At 37.5% G+C, this 26,235-nt stretch overlaps 1 protein-coding gene across 1 annotated transcript in view; it reads left to right on the forward strand.

The window, feature by feature from the left end:
* The first annotated feature begins 2,974 nt into the window (after positions 1-2,974).
* LOC150099523 (protein spitz-like) overlaps positions 2,975-26,235 on the forward strand; it is a 29,934-nt gene continuing 6,673 nt past the window's right edge. Inside the window, exons 1-2 of the mRNA XM_090403450.1 lie at positions 2,975-3,173; positions 11,431-11,538. Of these exons, the coding sequence (XP_090259576.1) occupies positions 2,975-3,173; positions 11,431-11,538 (307 nt within the window). The remainder of the gene's footprint in view (positions 3,174-11,430; positions 11,539-26,235) is intronic.

A 26,235-nucleotide genomic window follows, 5' to 3' on the forward strand; every position in this document is an offset into this window, starting at 1 on the left:
ATAAAAACACAAGAAATACATTTGAAGGAAATTCAGTAATAAAATAAACGATGCATTAAGTAAAGCTAAGTACATATATATGGTGTTTTATATATTTCTTTTCTTTTACAACCTGTTACAAGAGGTTACAGAAAACCCTCAACGTTTTACGATCAAATAACGGAGCCAATTCCTTTACCTAACCTCTATCAGGGTTATGAGACAGAAAGAAAAACGAGGGGGAAAGAAGGGGCTGAAGAAAAGGGGGATGGAGAAAGAGAGTGGGGGACAAGGAAGTTGGGGGGGAAAGAGCTCGAACAGAGGAAGAAGGTAGGTTCTCCGGGCAAACAGCACGCGCCGCCTCGTGCGGTGGACAATCCCCTAGTTTGCGTGTTCTATTTTGACAACGGATCAAGTCGTCGGTGCTTAACTCTGCAGCTGCTACGACTCGCGCGCGCGCGAGAGAGAGAGAGAGCACCTACCTATAGATATACCAGCACGCACATATAGACTAAAGATCTCTTCCCCCCCCCATCTCTCTCTCTCTCGCAAGCAAGCTAGTTTCTACGCTGACCTCCGGCTGGCCACGGTGACACCGACGTATAAGTATTAGGTGCACGCGAGGTATAGCAAGCCGTCTGTTCGTCAGTAGGGTATCCCTTACCTTGGAAGCACTTTGATCATTAATCAAATGTGAGAAGTGTGCAGGAACACGGCCGCCGCCACCACCACAGCTCTTGAGTGCGGAGTTACGGGTCGTGTCCCGGTTTACCATCCCTCATATTCGTCTCCCTCCCCAGCAACCACGTCCTTTCTCTCTAGGAGTTCTTTGTATGGCTCACAGAGGAAGGAAATGCAACCTCTGGAGAAAATGATGGGGTTTGTCTAGAACGAGTGCGAAGACACGAAACTAGTGCTACCGATGACAGGGTAGTTTGTAGATTTTTCGTATTTTGATTGCGTCCCCCTTTTTCCTCTTCCTTTCCCTCGATATACCCAACGATATCCTCAACAGCTTTACTTGGCTCACATACTGTAACAGGCTACTTCTTACACTTAAAGTCACTCCTAATCTGCTCTATAGCAAAGTAGGCCCATGCTTAAGTTCATTGTAATAAATAAGGGATTGATATTACGTCATCAGTTTTTACTAATGATGAAGCTTGAGCATGATATTTCATGCTAAAGCTTCACTTTAAAAATCAAAAATAACATTTTGTTAAACTCAATCTAAATTAGCTAAATCTAGTTGCGTTAATAGCAAAGTAGTAGATGGGTTTTCATTGCTTTTCATTGCCCTTTTTCCAAACACTGATTTCTTTCACTACTAATAATTATGTTCCGCGCGTTTCATTGCACTGTAAAGTCGCCTATTTGGCAAAATGCGTCATTTGCTATAGTACTTTTGTCCAGCAGTGTATACACATATAACGAAGACACTTCTACTACTAGAGGAATTTTTATGTTTAAACTCGTTATTAGATCTTTCAGCTGAAAATCCAATGCACAATCTCGAAATAATATAGTCTGCACTTGACAGCATTCAAGAAATAAAAAAGTAATGAAATGAAAACAAAAAAAAAAAAATTACAGGTCTACATGTTTGATGAAATAATGATGCATTTTAGCAAATGAGTTTTCGTTCTCTGTGGCACTAAGTGCAATTTTATAACAGACATTATTATAATATTGTAATAATTAATTATTATTATTAAAATATAATTATTATCTCGGCTATACTTGAATGCTTCGCTTGAAGTGTTTTAAGTGTTAAATTTCGGTATCAGTAAAAGACTATAATAAATGTATCTTCGACCTCAAATTTAAAGACTTACCAGAGATTTAAACTTACCAGAGTGAGCTGATTTTAATTCATTTAGATCCCCAAATACACAAACTACTCTCATGGTAAATATATATATATATATATATATAATAAATCAACTAACCATTGGTTGTGTTCTTTTCTTTTCTATTTTTTTTCTTAAAACAACAACAACAACTACATCCTAACACCGATAATATGCTGATTTTTGAGGCAGTTTGCATCTATAATCTGAACATGAAATATAATAATTCCTGATTTCACATCAACGCCATGTTTTATAGAACCAAATAACCTCATGATATAAAATGAACTATAAACTTAGTAATGTTATTATATGTAGTATATCCGAATAGATCGGCAGATGAGGATCAGAATGATCAACAGTGAAATGATACTCGAACTAATTAATGTTTTTAATTTTACTAATGTTTCTGTACAATATGATATAAATTTGAAATTTTAGGTAGAACGTATGCATTAACTTTGATGAAGAATGATTCAGCAGTTGTCGAAATTATACCGCTCGAAAGAGAAACTAAAAAAAATCTTTCTTATTGAGATGCTAAACATATACCTTATTTATAATCGATTTGAAGGCCCATGCTGATGCACCAGGTTGCAGAAGCGTTATCCAATATTATTCCCTAGTCGAAAGCATTGTTTTAATCTGACTTAAAAAAAAAAAAAAATGTATCTCTTTGGCTTCTCTCGGAACATCGCCAGGCACGTGAGGTTTCTCTCTACCCCTGAAGGGCTCTACTTTCCCTCACTACAACGCAGACAGGTGGCCTCATGCAGTAGCGTACGCCCTGCGGCATTGAAGTAGGTCCACGTTGATAGTCGCACGCGGGGCTTCTTCTTCCCGCCCTGCCCACAATGCCAATTGGTGCATGCTGCTTGCACTGTGTACTGTAAACCTGAGCGGCAGTCGACGTCTCCGTCAGTCAGTGTCGAGCGAGCTAGCCTGTTCAACGTGGATGCCCAGACGTGCGCCTTTCTTTTCTTTTTTTTCTTTTTTTCTTTTTTTTTTTTACAGACATGATTGTCTGTGAGTAGTTAGGCTTAACTCTTCCTAGTGTTGTGTTGTGTTTGTGCTTATCTAGTGGATGATGCCCATGTGTGGATGAGCTGTTTACCTTGACACCATCCTGTGATAGTGGCGTGTATATGACTCCAACCATGTGGACTACACCGTCCGATCACCGGCAACGGACGCCTGATACCGTCGGCAGCCCCGAATATGGAGGGCGGCATAACATGCAACTTTTGAAGTACGGTAGTGTTGTTGAAGGTGAAAGGCATGGACCTAAACTGTGTGTTTTTCACTGCCTCGCAGTTGGACTATCGGGACTTAGGCGAATATTTGGTAAGTGTTATTGAAAAAGGCAATTTAAGATCTCTGAGAAGTGTGGAGGAATCCATTTTGATCACTGTAGTTGACAGTACTACAGGATTTAAAAAACGTTGTGCATTAAATTTAATTCATTATTTACTGCACACTTGGTATGTTATCCTTTTCTATATTAGATTAGCATGATTTTTAGCGCAGGATCTCTGTGTATGTGTGTATTATATATATATATATATATATATATATATATATATATATATATATATATGGCTAGTGCTTTAAGATTAGAGAAAGTCGTTATGTGTTTATATTATATGCCTTCTACGTGTCATAATTCTATAATTAAAAACTTATTACTTAAATATTGTGTAATTTTAGAATCAGGATGCTATACTAACCAAACTCTCCCTATCAGTCATCCTGACTTTTGGGCGTACCTCCTATACCATGATGACATCAGCGCTTAGGCGGGGGTGGATTATAATAATGGATTCAAAAATTGCCCCTTTTTCCTCCCTTTGAGATACCAGATGGCTATGATATGAATAAGGGAAGTGTGTGTGTGCGTGTGTAACATAAGGTCATCCTCCCCATTACATCAATCCAATTCAATATACTCTTTGTACAATATAATGTACAAGGTGGTACATTTTCTTTAATTCTTTTTTCTTAAATTAACTCCGATATTTATCCTTATATTCCAATATATATTTCTGTAAATTTAATATGTATTTTTATTTATTTGCATGAACCATTTTAGATGAGCAAGTAAGTGCTATTGCTTCATAAGACACCCACCAAATGTCTCTATAGTAATATAAAATAACAATGTATCCTTAAAAAAAAGTTGGAACATTTGAATAAAAATAAAAACAACGATATTTATTTTTACATGACTGCCAGTTTTATTAATATAATTATTAAAAAAAGCATATAAAAAATAATTACAACCGGCATACCGATTGAAGAATTAACAGGGATTAAAGATTTTCGATCCCTGTTAAAATATTTTTGATAGTATATTATGATAAGAACTATGCTAGTTCTTATCATAATATACTATCAAACCTACAAGTATTCGTTTGACAAAAAATCTTCAAAAACAAACAACGACTAAAAAAATAAGTTAAACATGCCTCTCTCTTTTATTTTTCTGTTTTATTTATTGCTATATGGCTATTTCTCGTTTGTAGTTTTCCGCTCAACAACCAGCAAGGGTGAATAGCCACTCCTACTATTTACAATATTACCCAAACAAAGAAACTTAAAAAAAAAAAAAAGTTCTAAAATTTCTTAGATCTTTTTTGTAAGACCTTTCCGCTTTTATTAAACATATATTAGTTCAGTCTTACAGTTCTTTTACTAGTCTATCTACACCTAGGTGAAGGGCGCAGCAACACAGCAACTATGTCCACTTTAGGAACCTTTGATACAACATCTGTGACGAATCTTTTTAATGTTTGTTCAAGAAACTAGAGAAGATAATCAAGCAATGCGAAAGAGAGAGAGAGAGACAAACCCAACTGAACAAGCAGGGGCTCCCTTAGGGCAATGCAAAGCGCATATCATCACACTTACAAGCCTGCAGGCTCAGCAAACACCCTTTCCCTAAGATGTGACTTTAATACTAAGTTCTCAAGTATCGTGCGTAAACAGGTAAGAAATGTTTTGAGAGTTTAATTATTCAATTAGTATATATTCGTACAAGTATATTGTATCGTCAAGTATTCGAAGGCCTTTATATCGATTCAAAACAAGAATGTCTAGAAGAAAACTCAGGACCGTAAACAGTGAATGACTCAAGTGCTAAGCCAAACTAGGGACAGAATTCTTTGTAAGTTTAAGTTACTGTAATCATCTCGAACTTGAAGGCTATTTGAAACTGTTTGAGGATGGTGGAACTTTTATATGAATGCCAAATGAAGTGATAAAGGAAGCACAATCCCCACCCCTCTCTCTCTCTCTCTCTCTCTCTCTGCTTTTATGTGCTCACCCCAGGAGTTATTTTAATTCCTTAGACAATAGTGAGTTAAGAAAACAACCTCTTTTTCTTATGCACATTAAGCAGTTACGGAAGAAAAAAGGTGACGCCTGATATAGCTGCATTCCTACATACAAAGGCATTTAGTAATTACATTCTTTGAGAACCACAGTAGGAAGCAAAAGAAGAAGATCTAAAATAAGTTTTAACTAAGTCAAGATATCCCCCCCCCGTAGCACAAGTAAATTTAACTGGGAATAACAAAAGTAAATTCTCGCGTACCAATTAACCAAGTGGAAGAACGCCAGTAATCACTCATAGCTACCTTCAGGGAGCCACTAATTATCACTTGGGGCTATGGAGTACTGAGAAGGTGGCTACTATTATGTCATCTGAACACTAAAGAATATTAATATGGCGTTCCAGGAGAGTAACCGTGTGACTTTGGAACTTAATTGGTTGTTTTTAAGTGTTCTTCAAGAATCTAGGCGCAATTATAAAATTTTTGGAATCATTTATCCGGTAGATGTCGCTTCTTGATCTTTCAACTATTGCTTAATATGTGTTTTAATTACTGAAATTTAAAAGTTTATTTGAAAGTATACAATGATTTCTTGTTGGTATGAGTCGGTGCAATATTAAAACGTTAAAGTTTATTTTCAAATACAGAACAGCCTTTTACTATTGGTTCCCATGTTGTTTTCCTGTATATCAGCTACTACACGTACTGTAGTTGAACATGAGAAACAGACCGTGACAGGCTGCTTGTGTTGCACATTGTACATTATATTCGTTGTTGCGTCACAGACAGGTGCAGGCAGGTAAAAATATTGCATTAAATAGCCCCATTGTCTACTTCTTGTAACTTAGCATACACATACAGCACTGCTATCAAGTGACAGTTAGTCGTCAGAACACTAGGTGTCGCCACTACGAACAAAACAGGAGCACGATGCATTCACATGCTATCGAATTAGATATACAATTTAAACTCAATAACTTCCATTTAAACTTAATAAATGAGATGATTTTTGTCCATTACGGGGAAAAAAAAAACATCTATCCAATATATCCAATGTGCTGGCAAAGGATGGTTTCAATGAAATACTGAGTACAATAAATGATTTACATGTTAACAAGAGAACTGTTGTATCTGTTACAATAGGACAAAAATAGTAACATTTTTTCATTGGTCTTGGTCTCACTCGTAAAAAACATTACTCTTGAGGCAGAAAAACGGTAGCAGCTTCATATAATTAACTCTTGTTATGAATCTTCGCAGTTGGATTAAGGGAATCACAAGCTTATTTGCTTCTAACCCAATAGAAAATTTCAAAAGAATCATTTCACCACTCTTGAACCCATTAATAGACAAGACACTCACAACTGACTCCCACAGGAATACGAACAATACAATAATTATGTGTTTTAGTATTATTTTTTACCAGTTTTCATTTCCTGTGTTTTCAAACTCGTGATAAAAATATGAAACGTTTTATGTTAGATATTTGATGGTGTATTTAACAGTAATCAATTATTTCCTATTCATTTAGATTCATCAAATAGCCTCTTTCTTGTCTGTCTTCTCCGGCCTTTAGTTTACTGAATTCTCTCTCTCAAAATCTTTGGAAAGGGATTCAGTGAGACTAGACGAAATCCGGTTGGTCCATTGCGAATTCAGTGAGCGATAGTGTTCAACGCAACAGATTGCATTGTGCCACTTTTTCTCGTTATCAAAATATACGAGATTATATTACATTATATTCTGAAGTATAGACTAAAACATTATATTTCAGAACGTGAATTTCAATTTATATTCCAAATGTTCACAATTCGACATGCATTACAAAATAGTAAACGTGATATCCTTAATTTTGCTATATTTTCTATAGAAACACATGCTTTAATTTCATTTGCAACAACAAAACGTTATGCATCTATCGATCTGAGTGACATGTAGATAATGATAACGTAATATAACTGACAAATACAGGCCAAGATCAACAAATTCATAAATGATGTTCTCCTGCACAGATGAAAAATGCGAAGATGAAGACAGCGGAAAAACACCTTTTCCCCTTCTTTTCTTCTAACCTACTGACAGCTTTTATAACTTCACAGATAGGCCGACGTACCTACACGAAGATCTTATCTCGTCATCTGCTTCTGTTGCACTCCTTCGGAATGTGCTTGGACCCCTAAAACCTCCCCTTATTCGCTTCCCCATCCCTCGGTCTTCCCTGAATAGATCGGTCAGAAAAGGTCTTATTCCTTTTCTTGTTGGCCGCCAATCATTTATCTGGACTATCTCCTAATGGAGGGCCCTTTTCACTTGAAGCAGGGGGTCTAACGATCGGTGCCCTTGTCAGCGCCGATCTATTGGTATACTGTCGTTCTCACCTCGGGGCGAAAGGTGTGGGTTTCGGAATAGAGAAGCTGGGTGGAGCAAGCAACCAAGGGAAAAACTGCAGGGTGAAAAAATGTGAGGATCAACAAGGTCCCACCCACGTTGTGTGTTTTCTTAACAAGACAATATGCAGTTGCTAGATGTGACGGGCCGTAGAAATTCAGCGCTAATAGACTCATCGAAGACTGTCAATTGATCCGGTCGTCCCTTCTGGCAAAATCTATAAAATAAGAATTGCCAGCAAAGTATTTCTTGTGGGAGTGGGGAAGAGGAAGAGAAAATTTTCTAAAAATCAGTGATCTTCACTTTACTTTTCTACAAGTGAAAAAAGAACTTTGGAGAGGCAACCGAGAAAAAAAAAAGTTACAACTCACATGAGTTCAGAAGACCAGTTACTTATACTATTTGTCTAACATAAAATACGTTTAATGTTAGCCAGTCCTCAGTAACTTTCAAAGGCGTTACGTTTAAAAAAATATTTCCCGATAAAAATGAATGTACCAATAAATATCTTAGAATACCTGGCTGGTATGGGCAAATGAGAGAAACCTATAACTCTTTAGATGAACTGATTTATGCTGTCAAGAACAATATGTCAAGAGCATAAGGTGCTAGGGATCAATGAAGTAGGCTCAGACCACAGGAATAATCAAATATCATTATACCATAACTTTGGATTTTCAATCTTATTCAGGAAAAGAGACAACATAATTCATGAAAAACACGAAGATCCAGTTTGAAATCTTGCCTGAAAATGTTTTCACAACACGGTCATTAGAAAAGTTATGGTACAGGTTTATGATCAGCTGCCCCATGAAGTCTTTTTGGATTAAGCATTCCGCATCAAACAACATCTCAGAATGTGTGACGGCAACACTACAGAAGATCCAAATAAAGTCACTTCGGAAAGAGTGAAACGTTACCAAACAACATAAAATTTCATAGGATCCTATTCGTAGGCCACAATGAAATCCTAACTGGAATAAAAAGAAACTCTTACACACTAAGAACAGCATATCACATTGGAAGAACTGAAAACATGCAAATAAATATCCAGAAAAGAACAAATATCGAAGTTTAGATAGAGATGCATTAAAGTTATTCTGGGTCAAATCTCATCCTTAAAATGCTAGAAGACTATTACTCTAATGGTGTTTCACAATCCACCCTAATATAGGTAACACACACACACACACACACACACACACACACACACACACACACACACACACACACACACACACACACACACACACACCAGTGCAAAATGCTAAACCATTTCCAAAGTAATTGCAAATTGACTTAAGTTCATCCTTATTACCATCAACTTCCTCAATAATCATTAAACAAAAGCTCACCACTAACAAGCCTTGATGAAGCAAAAGCTTTTGACAGAGTAGAACGCGAATACCTTTTGTAAGTAAGACTATTTAGATACGAATTTTTCATTACTAAAAAAAGTCCATCTAATACATAGAGAGGCACTGAACAGAGAGTTTTTACTCTATTTGTGGTTCCGCCTGATCTCTGATAAGAACTAACAGTTCGAAACAGTTGTCAGACCAGTGAAACTTAATTTAAGCACTAATAAAAGGCGAACATGCAAGCTTCTGGGCAGCACTCGTGTTTTTTAAGTAGTGCATATCAAGGCAACTCCGATACCAAAAGTTTTATTCCATAAGCTCCCCTGATTTTTTAAAACTTTTAAATTTCTTCTATATTTGGCTATAAAATATGGATGAATCCATAACATCCTCAACTGTAATATAACACTTTTTATGATACTGATATAAATGGGCCACCCAATTTCACATGAATACTCTCCTACAAGACAAACAGTACTAAGATAGCATACAGACAAACAGCATCTTTCTTATTGTTTGTCTGTATGCGATCTCAGTACTAGGATCGCTTACAGACGAACAGCAGGAAAGATGCTGTGGACATCTTTTTCCATCCAACTAAGCGAGGCAAATTTCCTGCTAGAATTAAATTATGGTCTCTTGTGGACTAAATCTTGTCCAGAAATCTTAAAACACATATCTCAAGAAGATAGAGCATAGATACCGCTTCTATTTCTAACACCCTAAAAAGGAACTCGAATCTAATTCAACGAAGAGTGGAATCCAACTTTTTTTTTGGACTGAAGAAGACAATGTACTCTCTCTCTCTCTCTCTCTCTCTCTCACACACACACCCTAAGAAAGCGACCCAGAAGTACCTTCTTTTAATAAAAACAGACATTGTTCTTTCTTCTTTTTATAACTTTTCTTTAATTTTAATTCCTACTGAAATATTAAAATGCCTATCTTCTTTTTCTTTTTCCTCTTCTAGCCGGTTTTTTGCCTATCTTGCTGGGCGAATTACCCGAGTTCCAGGAGGAAAAACTATGAGAATAGTTAACTCACTATGAGTTGAAAAGTCCATATAAAGGTTGGTTCTTCGCGTCCGGAAGTAGTTCGAACCTAGGTCTTTCCAATCAAAAGAGTCATCTTTACCGACTGAGCTATTGACGATGAGCGAATGGTTGTCTCATAGCTTCCATTTCTGCCTCTTTTTTTTTTTTTTTTTGTATCTCTAGCTTATATATCTGTCTATCGATTGATCTAATCTCTCTCTCTCTCTCTCTCTCTCTCTCTCTCTCTCTCTATATATATATATATATATATATATATAGTTTTTTTTTTTAATTTCAGCTTATAAAACGTAGGAAACCCCCCCCCATACACACACACAAGCCACTTTGCCAGAACCGCACATCCTCTAAAAACTCTTTTGTATCTTGTTCATGTCACACGACGTTTTAAGTAAAAAAACAGCCGCATAAGAGGAAGATGTGAATTTTGATCCGTGTATCACCAACAGATACCAGTCGCAACCTGCAACCAGGCAGGCATGTAGCTATTGTGTTGATATAATTTGAGTTATAATGAGAATGGTAAGACCCAAGAAATGCTACCTCAGACCACTAATTTCTAACATTCTTTCGAAATCTAGGTTTCGTCCAAAACAATACTTGTTCAAAGGCCAAGCTAGCGTTTCTAAAGGGGGGTGGGGGAAAGAAATGAAGAAAGGGGAAGAACTAATAGCGTATAGTGAATAAATTGCCATCTCTTCAAGAACTGACCCATGTGGCTACTTCCTTGTTCTCTAGTTTCATTTCGAACATTCCGCCTGGGGGACCGAAATAGCAACGCCGACCTTGTCACTAGGTGATAGTCGGTAGTTACTAAATCTCTCGTAAGCAACCTGTCGGGACGTGCCACAGTGGAAGACACTACCACATTGCTTAGGCTGTAAATGCTGGCTTCGCATCACTGCGCCAAATACTGTCTTTTTTTTTATTATTTCTTTATTATTGTTGTTGTTGTTACATACCAACTTAAGTATTCATCAAGAGGGCGCCACCATGGAACCATTTATTTATTTACTTTTAAGTTACCTAATTTAATCAAAGATATTCTCAAACTGAAAGAAACGAAACCTGCTTATAACAGAATTGAAAGTATTTGTTTTGAAAAATTAACTAATTAAACAAATTTTCTTATTTCATTTTATTCTGTCTAAATCATGTACACAATGATATGCTGTGTACATGAATTTAGATAGAATAAAATGTACGCATTTAGTATGCATGCAAGTTTACAAATTGCAAAATTACATTGAGTAAACGTCAGACAAACGTAGATTTAAAATTAAAACCGCTGTACTTTATACATTAAACCAATATTCACCCAGTTCATTTCCAATAATGATAGATATAGTATTTCTCTACCCTTCCTCATAAATTACCTTTCTGAATAATAATATTGCAGCATAAAATAAAGGCATACTTGGATAATTATATATGTTTGTGTAACTGTTTTTTGTTTTTTATTTTATAGATCCCACTCGGCCTCAGAGACTAACATGTAGACAACACACATCAACTACTATGTACTCACCTCTGTTAATATTGGTGCTATTTGCTTCTACCGTCTTTAGGATAGCAGGTAAGCAATGTTTTGTTTTTCGGTATAATCTATATATCTATATCCATCTATCTATCTATATATCGGACAGAATGTCTAAATGTTTCAAAATTGGGTAGGATATTTTTGTTCTCTATGTATATTTGATAACAGTATATACACCTAAACAAAAAGGAAAGTGCACTCCATAAATCAATATACAGAGCCTTCTTTACGATATGAAGTACTAAAAAAAGCTTTCAGACTGTTTTTAGGGTGAGGAGATAATAGAAAAAATCAGTCATTGTCCACATCTATGACATGTATTCTGATCCTCTAAATCGTGAAATAGTTTTGAAAGCCTATCTGAGGCCTCCTGAATTTTAATACACTTTTATATTCACCCCTCTCTCTCTCTCTCTCTCTCTCTCGAAGAAGAAGAAGAAGAAGAAGAAGAAGAAATTGGTGATGGACAGTGCCTTCGAAAACCCACACATACATAGGTGATGGACAGTGTATTTCCAAATACACTGTCCATCACCAGTTTCTTCTTTTAATTGCTTTTACCTCTTAATGTTAAAGTTTTTTCGGCCTTCTTTAAAACCTTCCAACCATTCAAAGGCAGTTCCACAACCTGGAGTGACATTCCCATATATATTTTTCGTCATTTTATAATATTCCATTGATGATCAATCAACTTTAACATAGTGTTTTGCATTCGTGCAATAAATTCAACATATGCCATTGTGATGCTCTGTAAGCGCTTAGAGAAAGATGTCATAAAAGCAGAAGACATGGTACTTATGGTCACATGATGATTTTCAAAGTGTTACCGCATGTTTAGCTAATCACAGGAAGAAGTCAGCAGACGTTTCGTATTTATAAAAGAAGTACATCCTATTTGCAAAGCAAAGTTCCAAAATGATATCTTGACGATGTTTTTTTTTTCAGATTAAGTAAAATAAAATCGATTTAATATATTCCACTAATACTTCGTGATGACACACACACACACACACACACACACACACACACACACACACACACACACACACACACACACACACACACACACACACACACACACACACACACATTATATATATATAAAAGCATCTATTAGATCCTTTTGTTCCCTTTCAACACAGTCAGATGACAGAGAAATAGAAACTTTTTTTTTCTCCTTTCACAACCCATCACCCATACACGGTACTAACGTACTATAGGTTAACCAGCCAACCTCCTGTATATGGGCCCAACATAAAAAAAAAAAAAAATCTTTACTTTCTGACTATGCTGATAGTGAAGAGCAGTAACCAGCATAATTGTTTTTCTATCTTTTTTGTACATCAGATGACTTGCATTTAAAATGCTTTTCGCTTAAGGTCTAAGCAGTGCAGATTAAGGATACTATGGGGTTTCTCTGATCCTGTTTTATCTGCTCCTTCTTTTATTTAAATATATATATAAAGAAGTCTATAAGAAGTCTCGGCATCTATAACTTTCGATCATTTAAATTCTACTCCAAAAGCTTATCTCTTCTATATTGCTTACACAATAAGCAAACAAAAGGCTAGATCATGCACGGGATAACCTCTCAGTGACATCAGTTTTTTTTTTTTCTTTTCAAGTTTTAAATATGTAATGGATCGGGTCCACTATGGGTGACCTTGCGTTGGTATGCTGTAGAGAGTTGACAAATTATTCTATTGTGTTCAGATAATTTTACCTCTTTGACCTTCTCAACGTGAATGCGTGAGGAAAGTCAGTAAGTATTACATAATGATTAATCCTTTAAGTAATTATCCCGAAACTATAATGACCAGCTCAAGTATTGTTTGACATTCCACAAGTCTAGGCTTAAGATACGCATTGCTGTAAAATGTGCAGTTTAACAGACACGTGCTTATCTAACTTGGCATGAAGAACAATTAGTAAGTGCTGTGCAAGGTCACCTGATGTTCCTTTGTGTGCAGTAATAATGCCAAATTAGTAAACAGGAGACGATACAACTACTGTGCTACTCAGACTAGACTGCTGTTCAGAATATCCAAACGATCACAACTTCATTCAAATTTGATTAGAAACTGGCATTTATGTGGTTCGATTAATAGCTTTGAAAATAAAAACAAACAAACAAACAACAACAACAACAAGAAAAAAACAAACAAACAAAAAAACTGGCAACTGACATTCTACAGGTGGCATTCAACATGCCGGTATTATCTATGCAACTGGTTGCTATGGAGATGTTGCCATGGTGATGTACATGTACATCACGTGTTTGGTTTTGCTTGCACTTTCTGACTTTTCTGCTTCGTTTTTAGAGGTTTCTTAGCTAAGTAATGATGAGAGGGTGGGATTTTTAGCACCGCGCCTGCCAAGTACGTCTGCCCACACAAAAGGGCCGTAACTGTGTCGTATTCAGCAATGAGCCAACCCTTACTGCCGACTCGGTCCCACACAAACTGAACAATGTGCTACAGTAACGCCCCATTTACATTGGTGTGAACGACCTACGGGTCACGAACCGCAGCTACTGAAGCTTACAGATCGTTGGACTGCCTTGAGGGCTTGTGGGATATCCCAAGAAACATGCTTTTTTTGCCCCCTCCCCATCACATGTATACATATCTCGGTTGTTGCAGTTTTCAGTTACTTTGAAGATCACAATGATCCAACATAACGAGATAAGCTTAACAAGTAATCAGCCCCATCTAGTGGCAGATAAAAGTGACACGAATCTGCGCTAATTTGTGTGTGTGTGTGTATTTATGTAAGAACTGGAATCGATAAAAATATTAATTTTTCATGTATCGATTGTTTCACTAATTCGTTATTTAACAATGGTAAAATAATATATTTCTTCAAATCATTTCTTTTCGATAACTTTACTAAACTTTACTAAATAAAGACAATAGCAACATTTGTTTAACTGACTAGTAAGAAATTAATGTTAATCTGTGATTTTCAAGCCATAAGAAGGAGTCAAATTAAACAAATTTCATCGCACTCCACTTTCTTCACATCCCTCCTACTATATATATATATAATCTCTCGGTTTGCCAGTTCACAAACGTGCAACTTCAAAAAAGGGATTCTGAGCTCTCTCTCGTGTGCACACAACACGCGCGTGCATCGGTGTCGAAGAGTTATTCATCACAAGAAGGACCACCTAGTTCCCTCCTTTTTGACCGACACGCGCGCTACGGACGCCGGTGAAAGGTAATACTGCACCAGATGGTAAGCTGTTGTGACTTTTTTTGCGCGCTTTTCTCCCTCTTTACATACACCCGAAGTCTCTCCCCCCCCCCCCTCACTTCCAGCATTTGGGCTCGTACCCCACATGCGTGCCTCTTTTTCTCCAGATGGACGCTGCTCGCGTAAATCCCTCCAAGGTATTCGTTTATCAGCCCATTACTAGACAGCGAATGATATATATATTTTTAGGCGTAATTGGATGGTTAATTATAAATGACCGATTTTTTGCTACATCAAATGATTGTCATTAACACCGTGAATAGTGTTAAGAGAACATTTACGCTCGACAATATGAAAAAATAATAATAAAATAAATAGTGCTTTTTCTGGTTCATATACATTAATGATTTTTATTTTATTTTATATATCTTCTGCATTACAATGAATATGACTCTTTCCCCCGCCGGGTAACCCACACAAATTTAAAAAAGACTTTAATTCACATTCCGTTAAAACACAGAAATAAAAAAATGTAGAAACTACTTAAAAACTGGACGTTTTGTGAAGTCTTAAGGCTAGTTAGAAATAAATCATGCCCAGCACTGTATTAATGAGAAATCACAAGTGTAATTGAGGTATTTCAGTCATGATACCAGGTTGGTCATGTAGTCATAATAAATGACATACAGTTTTCCTTTGACGAGATTAGGAAAATATAAATGGTTTGCCAACAGAATGCTTTCACAAAACTTGTAGGATGCAATAAAGGAGCACATAGAGAGATAAGAGGGATATTCCTGGATATGTGCAAGTATGTTGGCTGGAGATAGATAGCTATCTATCTCCAGGACTCGGAGTGTGAGCACCAAACTTGTTTTCTGCTTTGACTTTCGTTTAATTTCGACTCAGCTCAACAGTTAAACTGTCACTTGTAATTACTTTTAATCCGAACCTCCTCTTCTGTGCAGGACAAAGATATACAGACTTTGCCATGTCTCTCTATCTATATCCTACACAGAAGAGGAGGTTCGGATTAAAAGTAATTACAAGTGACAGTTTAATTGTTTTGAGCTGAGTCGAAATTAAATGAAAGTCAAAGCAGAAAACAAGTTTGATGTTCACACTCCGACTCCTCATGTGTTGCACGTTCTCACTTGGACTAGTGGCGTGTGTTCAAAAAGTATCTATTCTCAAAGAGCAGATGTCCTCTGCTACAATATTCACAGTGAGTTAAATACACACAAACATGCACACAATGAATCGCTTGCAACAATGTATAGACTGAACGTATGTCCTAACGACATACGTCAGTCTATAATTCCCTGTTGCCAACCTCTGCTGGATGAAGCGCATGACTGGATATTGATAGATGCTCAGAGTATTTCTAATTGCCATTCATGAACAGAAGCAAGCTACTTCACTTAAGTCATTCCATATGGGTCGCAGATTAGACATTTAAGAAACCTATAGAGAGCGAGTGATGAGAGTTTTGTACAGTATAACATCTCATATAGTATGAGGCAAAAACACTTGGAATTTTAAGCACACGATTCAGTGGTCTCTTATTTCTAAAGAAACCAGCAGCAAAGCCAGTGAAACGTGATTTTTTCCCTTGATAATTTCTTACGTTATACACTTAATTAAATGCAATTTTAAAATTTTACATATTAGCTAAAAATATTAAAAAAAAAAAAAGAGATAGCAGAGCGCTGCATAAAACTGCAAACTCATAAAGCAATCTGGAAATACACAAGTGACATAAGACATTGGCATGGCTTTAACTAGTTCGATGATAATTATAATCAGCCTTTGTAAATATCCTGTTACAATTTCAAACAAAACGGAAAGTTTAAAATGACATTTTAATGTATTGTGATATTTCGAATAATTATGGCATGTCAGAGAAAGCAACTGACCTGTTATGCTGGAATGAAATTTCAAACAAAACAAAATAGGAGTTACAATTCTAGTTTCAGATATTGCGATGCCTCTAAGAAACACATTATTGGGAAAGATTCAACATGAAAGAAGACGCGAAATCATACAATATGCTGTTTTATAACGATTTCCTAGTGGATTTATACAAGATATTGTGAAATTCAGACAACACAATTTCTGTTGTTTAATGTAAATCCTTTTAATTTTCTTTTTCAAATGTTAATGTTTGATTGAATTCAAGGAGAGAAACGCATTTATTAGCAACAAGTCCCTCTATCTTCACGCATTTCCTACCATGCTTTTCTGTTATAAAATTTACTTTCTCTTCGGGCTTGATTAAATCATACAAACTAGTAGCACCTACACACGCACAAAAAAAAAAAAAAAAGAAAGCCAAGCTTTTCAAACCGGATTTCTTTGAACTTAATGTACAACGATGAATTCTGACCACAAACGGGCATCCTGCTAAAGCTTGCCATAGCGTGTGTTGCACTTGAACGGCGCGCGCGCGCGGGTCTACATGCGCTTCAGTAGAGCGTAAGAACGGAAACACATGGAATCGACCATGGCCTCCTCAAACTGTGATATTAAGTGCAGATTGTTTAGGTTCGTCTTCTAGTCCCATTTATGTGGAACTCTGTAAAAGAGCCAATTACTGAATGCTTACCTCAGGACATTTGGAAGAACAGGTAACTAACATACGCTGTTTTTTTATTATTATTAAATTTTAAGTAAAAATAACACTAATCGCAATGGTACTTATAACAGCTCATATAAGACCCACTGTTTAAAGTGGGAAAAAAGAAAAGAAAAACGCAACAGCCGGTTTTATTTTCTCTTTTATGACATTTTAAACAGCCTCTATATTGCACCTCTTTTTATTAAACATATATATAAAGAATGATATTTTCGTTTGATAAATATTCAAAAATTAACTACTCCCTTTGTTGGTAAAAGTATAGGGCATGCAGCACTCCCCCCCCCCTCCCCCCCGAACATACAGCAGGCCTATTTACTTCACCGTATCTCTTCCACTATTCAACGAGACGCAAGCCACTCGCCCTAGGGTCACCTTCTCACCTTCACAACATATGCTACGTGTGCATTGCACACGAGCGCGCGCGCTACTTGCAGCCCAATGCACACACACACACACATTGTCTGCCGAATATTCCCTCCCTGAAGGTCGCAAAGTATCGCTCGCACGCAAACATGCGTGCGTGAAAAACTGTAGGGCATGTCGACTTCTTTAATTTATCAAAAGGCACTCACTTGGATGTGTAGAGGTGTTCTGCTGATAAAAGCTGACAATAGATACTCACCTTCGTAGCATTCACGGTTGTCATAGTTACCCACATCTCTGGTACAAACCCACGTGTTTATAGAAATGGAATGCAATCATAGCTAAACCCAACTGGCTTGAGAGTCTCATTTCGAAGCAGTAATGAGTTAATTGCTGCCATAGTAATTAACAGTTAATTTCTTTGATTTCAAACTCCCATACCAAAACATGAATCACATATTCTTAACGAAAGTTCCATTTCTTTCGTTCTCATAACAATAAATTTATTAATAGAACTTGTAATTTTTAATCTCGTTCTCCATTCGTTTTAATTCAGTCCTTTATTTTTATGTAAATTGAACGTTAATAATTGCTAATCTCTTCCCCCATTCCCCCTAAGTACTGCTCCACGTGCCAAACACCGTTTGCTAGAGCAGCTGAACGGTTTTCCCATTATGATATAATCGCACCGGAGTTAAGCTTGTTACCTGCGTAAATTACGCACGTTTGCGGACACCTGCACTGTCGCTACGTCTTTTACTATTGTTATCGGTCAGTAATTAACCCCTCCTATATCTGCGGGCTGGTAACGGATGGAGATGGAGTATAGGAAAGGTGTTTTTCAGATAGTCTGGCGATTTAATAATAATAATATTATTAAAAGTTTTATCTCAACAACAGATAACATTGCTTCCAATGACTTTATTCATCATCTGAATTTCCTTTTTAAAATCATTAACTGGTGTGGCTGCAGTTTAATGAGCATTTTTTTTTTAATTTTTAGCAATAAAGAATAAAAAGACATATTCTTCAGATATTTAATTTGATAATGCAGATGGTATGTCGCTTCTTATTAGTGTTTCAGTAAATTGGAATTGTAGTCAGTTTCTTATCTTTTTTTTTTTTTTTTTGATTGTTCAAAAACAGCTTACAGAAAATCGTTAGGAATTCTGATTAGATATCCAAATAGCGAAAAAAAGTCCTAAAAAGTAAGAAGTACTTGTGATCAAATAGACTATCGGAAACGAGCTGAATTTCTTGATATAAATGTTCGTTTTCCGGTTAGGAAACGTGGATTTATGCTTCTTAATTCTTCTACCATTGTTTCAATGGCCAATATTGAGGCTTTCTCATAATTTTTTTTCCCCAAAGAGTAATGTACAATGCACATTTCAGTAGATCAACACGTGAGAATGTATGAAAGCGTGTACATCGCATCGCACGCGCGCTACCGGTGCAAGCGCGAAATTGACAAGGGATGCCCATGAGCTACACGGCACGTTCTACAGCTTGTGTAAACTTTTACGTGTTGGCTTACCTAATACAACAGAACATTTCTGTAATTTATTACAGGCGGATTTTGTTCCCTGCTGCACCAACAAGCACTGTCAGCCAGATTTTCAAGCGCAATTAAACGCATTGACCTTATGTAAACTTGCGCATTATGAATGAAATTTATGAAGCTGCGCGCATAAAAAATTTACTGTCAATCTATTATGTCCGACACAACTCCATGTGGCCTGGTGTAACGCTATTCTATTAGGCTGCGACCTGGGTGGCATTCTCCAGTTCTTTTAAGGACGGGGAAATAGAAGGGGGGAGGGAGGTGAGTAATGGCTTCCTGTGTTGGCCACTGGATTAATGTAGTGCTAACGTTCAGGGGTGTATATATTATATAGAGTTTGTTGTGGGAAACGCCGTTTAACTGGTTGCTTAACACTTTCTCGTGTGATTCCATTGCCCTTTCTTTCACAGTTGGAATCTTGATGGAAATCGGTCGGGTTCCGATAATTGGGAGTAATAATCCCAATTATCGGAGCACCAATCTAGAGTACGGTAAGAAGAGTATTTTGCTGTTCTGATAATTGGGATCACTCCCACTAGACAGTGACTCACTGGTCTGGTAATTTATGCCTCCCAAATAAGAGACCTAAATACTGGGAAATCCATAATCCAAAAATATCCATTGGTTGTCACAAAGACGCAGAAGTTATAAATAAAACTTGTTGAGTTCTCGGTTTCTTTCAATCTCCCATTAATAACTCATAAAAGGTTGGATTTTATTAATAAAATCGGTTGCGAAACTACGGGAATAGATCACTACCGTAATTTAAGTGATAGGATATTTTGGAGCTTTCTAACTCAGTCGGCATAGACGAAGTCCTTTGGTTGGAAAGACCAAGGTTCGAATCCCGTCTAGGGCGAAGCACTAGGGTATCTCATTGGGTGTTTGGGAGTGAAGAAGTCTTCTGGAAGAAGTGGTAGGGTCCCAGATGCCCTTTCCACAAAGATCTACAGACATAAAATACTCTTAGAAGGATGCAGCAGAGAAACATAAGGTCAGCTACATTAAACTGTCTAAACGAATTTAATGAAAAATGGAAAATCTCTTTCTTTCTCTAAAACACTTAATCGGGGGGGGGGGGACTCACTCCGTCTTGGATGGAAGGAGGATATTTCAGCATGTGTTCGTTCTTATGCTATTAGAGAAACTAAAGGAGGGGGGGGGGTGTTCTGTGCTTCTCTTTGCATATTTATGAATAAAATGTTAAGTATTTTAAGCAACAAAACAAAAATATTTATTTATTTAAGATATAAATCTTCGTCTCCCTTGATTAAAATTTAAAAAAATATATACGGAGAAAAATCGAAAATCTCTCTCTCTCTCTCTCCTAAACAGAATAATGAAGGTGAGCAACAAAAGTGCAAACGAACACAACTGTCAAAGTTCTGAATCTGTGATCTTTGCATGGTGGAGAGCGCATGTTTCACAAAGGGATTTTTGCGTTCCCTGTCTGCTGTTGTTATTGTCGCAGTGCAGACTAAGAGTACGTTGGAATCACTGAAAGAAACGTGTATCCACGATGCTTGTGTCCGACTATGAAAGGGAAATGATTTGTCTCTCCCCCTCCTCCTCCATCCCCTTTCTCCTCACCCGCGAAACAGTTGTCGGTGCACTTTGGTCGGCAAGCTACCGGCATGCCCTTTGTGACCCCTACCTTCCCCTCGATCTCTTATTGGGCAGTGTAGCAGCGTGTTCAGAAATAACCGTACACAAATAACTAGCAGGTTTCCAGAAAGAACAGAAGGTGGAGGGCGTGGGTGGATTCCCTGCGCGTGCTACAGCTTGGGACATGCATTGTTTTTGTAGAGGTGTGCGTCAAAAGATGCCGCTGACCCAGCTGTGGTACTAGAGTTACCAGGGGATAGCTGTGGTCGCTGTGTCACGATACTGGTGACGGCTGGGAAATTAGAGCCAGCCATCAGGTGGCCAAGAGACGATGCCAGATGGAGAACTTCATCCCCCTCCCACATTTCACTGCTCCCTAAAGACTATTCAGAGATGTTTTCCCCTGTTCAATGAAATTAATGGGCTTAGTCTGCGTTTGTTATGAGGTTACTACTGCTATTTTTTATTTTTCTTTGAATTTTCTTAATCATTTTTTGCATGTTAATGGAAATAATTCTTTTCAGGCAAATCTTTAACAGTGCACACAAATGAAAATGATGTCTCATAGCATTCATGACATCGAGATTGCAATTTTTCGTACTAGTCAAATATTTCTAATATATTCAGAGAGATTTAGCAATTAAAACGCCCTCTTTTAAACGAAAACATATTCAACATCGAACAAGTAAATAAATGACCATATTTGCATTATTCACATCTGAGATCCTAAGATCTATGAATATATCCAGCTTTTTTACTTGAAACGCAAAGCTTAAAACAAAGATGTTACTGCAACTATAATTGTTGGAAATAAATGTAAAGCCATAACCCTGTCATTTAAGCGTAAAATGTAACGTGCTGAATTTTTTTCGGTAACTGATTAGCTGGATTGAAATCCCATTTAAAGAGAAGGGGAACAGTGTGTGTTGACGTAATGAACAATGTGAGTACTTAACTTCTGTTCTTCGTTTGCCTACGGAACACACCGGCGACTACACAATTTAGTTAAAAGTGCAAAATTTGCCCAAACAGCACAGAACGTACCAATCTGGCGATCGTCCCCGTATTAAATCGTGACCAAATGCTCGTAAGCAGAAAGGGAGACACCACCTGGCTGAGGCAGAGAATGCTAGTGAATCAGTAGTCTAGACATCCCTCCCAGCTGGCACGAGGGTAGAAGCCACCCGCTACCTCTGCGCGGAGTTCGGTAGGAACTTGCGGCAGGTTGCAGTCGTAAGCAGGAAAGGAAAGGGGAAGTAGGTGAGGGGAATGAGGAGAGGAAAGCGAAGGGGGGGGCCGCAATCCCTAACGGTACCTCACCTGTCTCCGCCGGGAATGGTAGAGACCAATCGTAGCAAAAGCCCTCATTCGTTGCCTCCATCTTATGGAATAGGAACGGGGAGTAGGGAGGGAGGGGGGGGGGTAGATGGAGCAAATGGGAATTGTTTGTCGTGGTCAAACCCCCGGAACGCCGGCCAGCTGCATCAGGAAGGCCACTAAATGGTCACCGCCATGCGCGCACGTGTCAAGAACACGCGACAGACGGTCATGCCCCTCCAAGAAGCAACATTTCACCTGGTAGGGCAGGAGAGTGAATTGATGCATCAAACCGGACGGGGGTGGAATGGGGAGCGTAACTTTTTCTTGTAGCAAGATCAGTCTCCCTCCTTGTGCTTCTCCCCCATCCCTATACATTATTGGTTCTACTCCCCATCCTTCCCGAATCTCGAGCAAATATGCAATATGCTAGGCAGCGTCACCAAAACAACTATCTATTGTCCTAGCAGCCACATGTTCCAGAAAAGCCACACTCTCCGCTAGGGGGACATAGGGGATATAGCGCTTTCTCTGAATGTAAGATCTGCACATTTTCGATTAGTGCGGTTCAGTGAGCGAAAAACAGATAGAAGTGGCAGGGAGGGTTGGCAGTTCTTAGAAATCTTTCAAGATAAAAAAATAAATAAATATGACGTATACACTCTCTTTACTGCTAAAATATGATATAATTTCAGTTTTACAAAATATGTAAAAATAAAATCGAGTTACACAAGCAAATATGTCTACCTATCGATTCGCGATATTTCAGATCGGTTAAGAGATTAGAAATGTTCAATTTTCACAAATAACTCCAAACAGTCTATTTTATAGTGACATTAAGCTGTGCTATATATTCACTATGCTGTGAATAATACATGTACAAGTTGTGTATGATATACAGTATTTTAAATACACAGTGAAGTGAACGGTAAACTCAAATAACAAGGTTGCTATGGCAATGATAACAGACAAACGCAACATCCGGAACTTATGCTGCGGTTAAAATTTTGAAATAAATAAATATATAAATGAAAAATAAACAATGCATTTACATTTTAATTGCAGTACACAAGAATCAATTTTAATGTGTTTAAAAAATAGTTTATTTTAGCAATTGTCACTTTTAACTAAGTAAAATATAAGGAAATGATCCATGACAATCATGAAAGGATACATTTCGCACAAACATTATTGTATTTTGACATCATGGGATAATTGTAAAGATCATTGTTATAATAGCGATTGAATGTAGAATCGGTTTTGGTTATGTAGTATACACTTTGCTTGTCTATTGTAATTCGTAACATATAATTTTTATCGTATATGAAATCATCTCGCCTAATTTTCCAGATAATGGTCCGGTTAAAACTAAGATTTGTGGTGACGTTACGAATCTTGGTAAATCCTAAAGACCAAATTCCATTAAAATACATACAGTGAAAATCGAGTTGGTATATGTTGGACGGACGGATAAAACGAATAGGTGCATATACATTTTTGCAGAAAGCAACTACAAATATGAAAACATAATTGTGCTATAATATGTAGCACTGCTTCATTTCATTGTCGCATTCTGTCAGTTTCTTTCTTTGAGAGATGTATATCATGTTTTACACGAAAATAACAAGTTTGCTTTTTTTGTATCGAGATAAAAATAAAACAAACATCAGATCCTCTTTATTTTTGGATACTAAACATGATAAACAACTTTAAAGGACCTTAGATGGTCCTCTTCCCCCCCCCCCCCCCCCAACAAAATTAACTACTATTAAAGGATTCTTGCGGTTTTGAATGTACGTATTCCTCTCTCTTCTCCTGTGCGTGCAAGGGCGAACATACACACTTCATTTATCCTGCACTAAACTTGGGGGTCTAATTAACTTTCGCGCAGTTTCCTGACGTCCACAAATTACCGTCTCCCTGGAACTGTCAACTGATAGAGTCATCTGCTCGACCAAGGCAGTTCTAATGAAGTATCGTCCGTCAACAAAAGGACAGGCCCTCCCACGGGGTTAACCATCGCACTGTAATGACCATACGGCAGAAGGTGGTCACGCTAAGTCCCCGTAGTTTATAGAAGGGGAGAGCCGAGGTCACTAGCCAGGTGAGAAGCGGTGTCTGTGATCCTGAGTTTCCCAAATGGACAGCCATTTGGAAAAAGGCTTCGGAAGGACACACAGGTCGACAAATACACCGTCCTCAAAGCACTGAGCACAGCAAGGTCATAAAGTCTGCTGGTTAGAAAGGACAGGGAGAAAGTGAATGTCAACAAGGGTCATTTGTCTAAATGAAAGCTCGTTAAGGTGATATATCGTCTTCCAGTAAATGTCCAAGCTACTCAGGAGTGACAAAGAGTCGGAGAATTGTGTTGTTTCTCACCGTTTCCCCACTACCCTTTCCAAACTTGGGCTTTTGTGATAGATGTGTTAGGGGTGATAGATGGAATCATAAACATGAATACTATTGTCGATTTAGATGTAAATCTTCCTTTCAATATAGGTCCACTAAATTTCAGAAGCCAAATGAGTGCATGAATTTTACAATTCATGCTTCAGATGGGGTAAATAAATATGGAAGCGATTCTCTGTAATACAATGAGAGGAATCGTGTTTAATATTTTCCGAATATAATGCTATATCAATTAAAACAGTTGTTTTAGTTAATCTCTTCAACGCCTACACTTATGTATTATAGGCATAATGACATAACCACTTGAATACTAATTGTAGCGTGCTCGAATTTACCATAAAAATGAAGAATGTGGTACACAAAAGGAAAACTTTGGTGTGCATATAAGGCTCGTGAATTCTTGAAATATATTTCTTTCCTTGACAGGCAGCGCCATCTGTTACTACAAGGCAGCATTAAAATACATCCGAAGCAGTTAAATTTTTAAATCATTTTCAATGAACTATCACTAAGAGTGCTGGAGACGCTTCAATCCCATTAGAACATCCCTGAATGAAGACATCGGTGTGTGTGTGTGTGTCAAAGCGCTAAGGGGCCCTTATATCCTCAGGATAATGGCAGAGGTGTGTCTTGTCGGGGATATCTCTTAAGCTTGCGCTAGTGAAGTGCGATTACAAACTTCGTGGTGGAGGTGGTAGTGAGAGGTTAAGGGGAAAGAGTGGGGGGTGGATTATTTCTTCCACCTTACTAGGGGATCTTGGTGATTGCAGTGTCCTTTGTCGGGAAGGCTGGGATCTACGATGGTAGTCTGAAATTACCCCCTTTGTAGACCCCACACGATGTTATTGAGTTATCAGGGATAAAAAGCTAGAACGTGACCCTTAAGCTATCTCAGGAAGGTGGGAGTAAGTGTGTGTGTGTCTAAATTTGCGCGTCTCTAATGGCCTAGTTCCGCCTTTATCTTTGTCGGCTTTTCACACCAACTTTCTGCTTACGCTAATCTTTACTCTTTATCCTCTAAGATGCGTAGACTTCTTAATTCTGTTCTTTGCAACCTCTCAGCTAGACGATAATGACTTGTCAAATTCTGCTCTTTCTGTAACTGCGTTTGAATGAAAGTGACATCTATAGGCGAAAATTACAAGTTTCTTTGGGAGGGAAAGATTAGTATTCAGTGAAAAACCGAGTTATTTTTTAAATTAGAAATTAAGGTCCTTTGAATAATTCTACAGTTCGAATGAATCGTAAACGTGTTTTGCGTGCATATCTCTTATCGCAAGTAACCTAATTTTGATGCAAACTATTTATGTTACGAAAATGAAATTTATTGATTCATTTATTGATATATGGATTCCGTTGATATATTTAAAAATATCCTAAATAATACCCCAAAGATTTAAAGGGCTATACATTCTTGAAAAATCTATTTTCTAAAATATCCCCGAGCTCCGAATGTTCTAACAGTTCCACAACGTCCCCTTAATTATTTTTGTGCCCTTGGCAAAATGTTATGCCCCTTCATTTGACTAAAATAAACGTAAAATAAAAAAAAGAGTTTTGTTTCATTTCATTTTATTATTTTTTATATGTTATACTCTTGACTTGTTATTCTCGGGGAAAGAGTTTCGCAGGTCCCCTAGCT

Source organism: Typopeltis vanoorti, chromosome 14 (assembly GCF_054136105.1).
Source record: "Typopeltis vanoorti isolate ZY-2024b chromosome 14, IOZ_Tvanoo_1.0, whole genome shotgun sequence".
Classification (NCBI taxonomy): domain Eukaryota; kingdom Metazoa; phylum Arthropoda; class Arachnida; order Uropygi; family Thelyphonidae; genus Typopeltis; species Typopeltis vanoorti.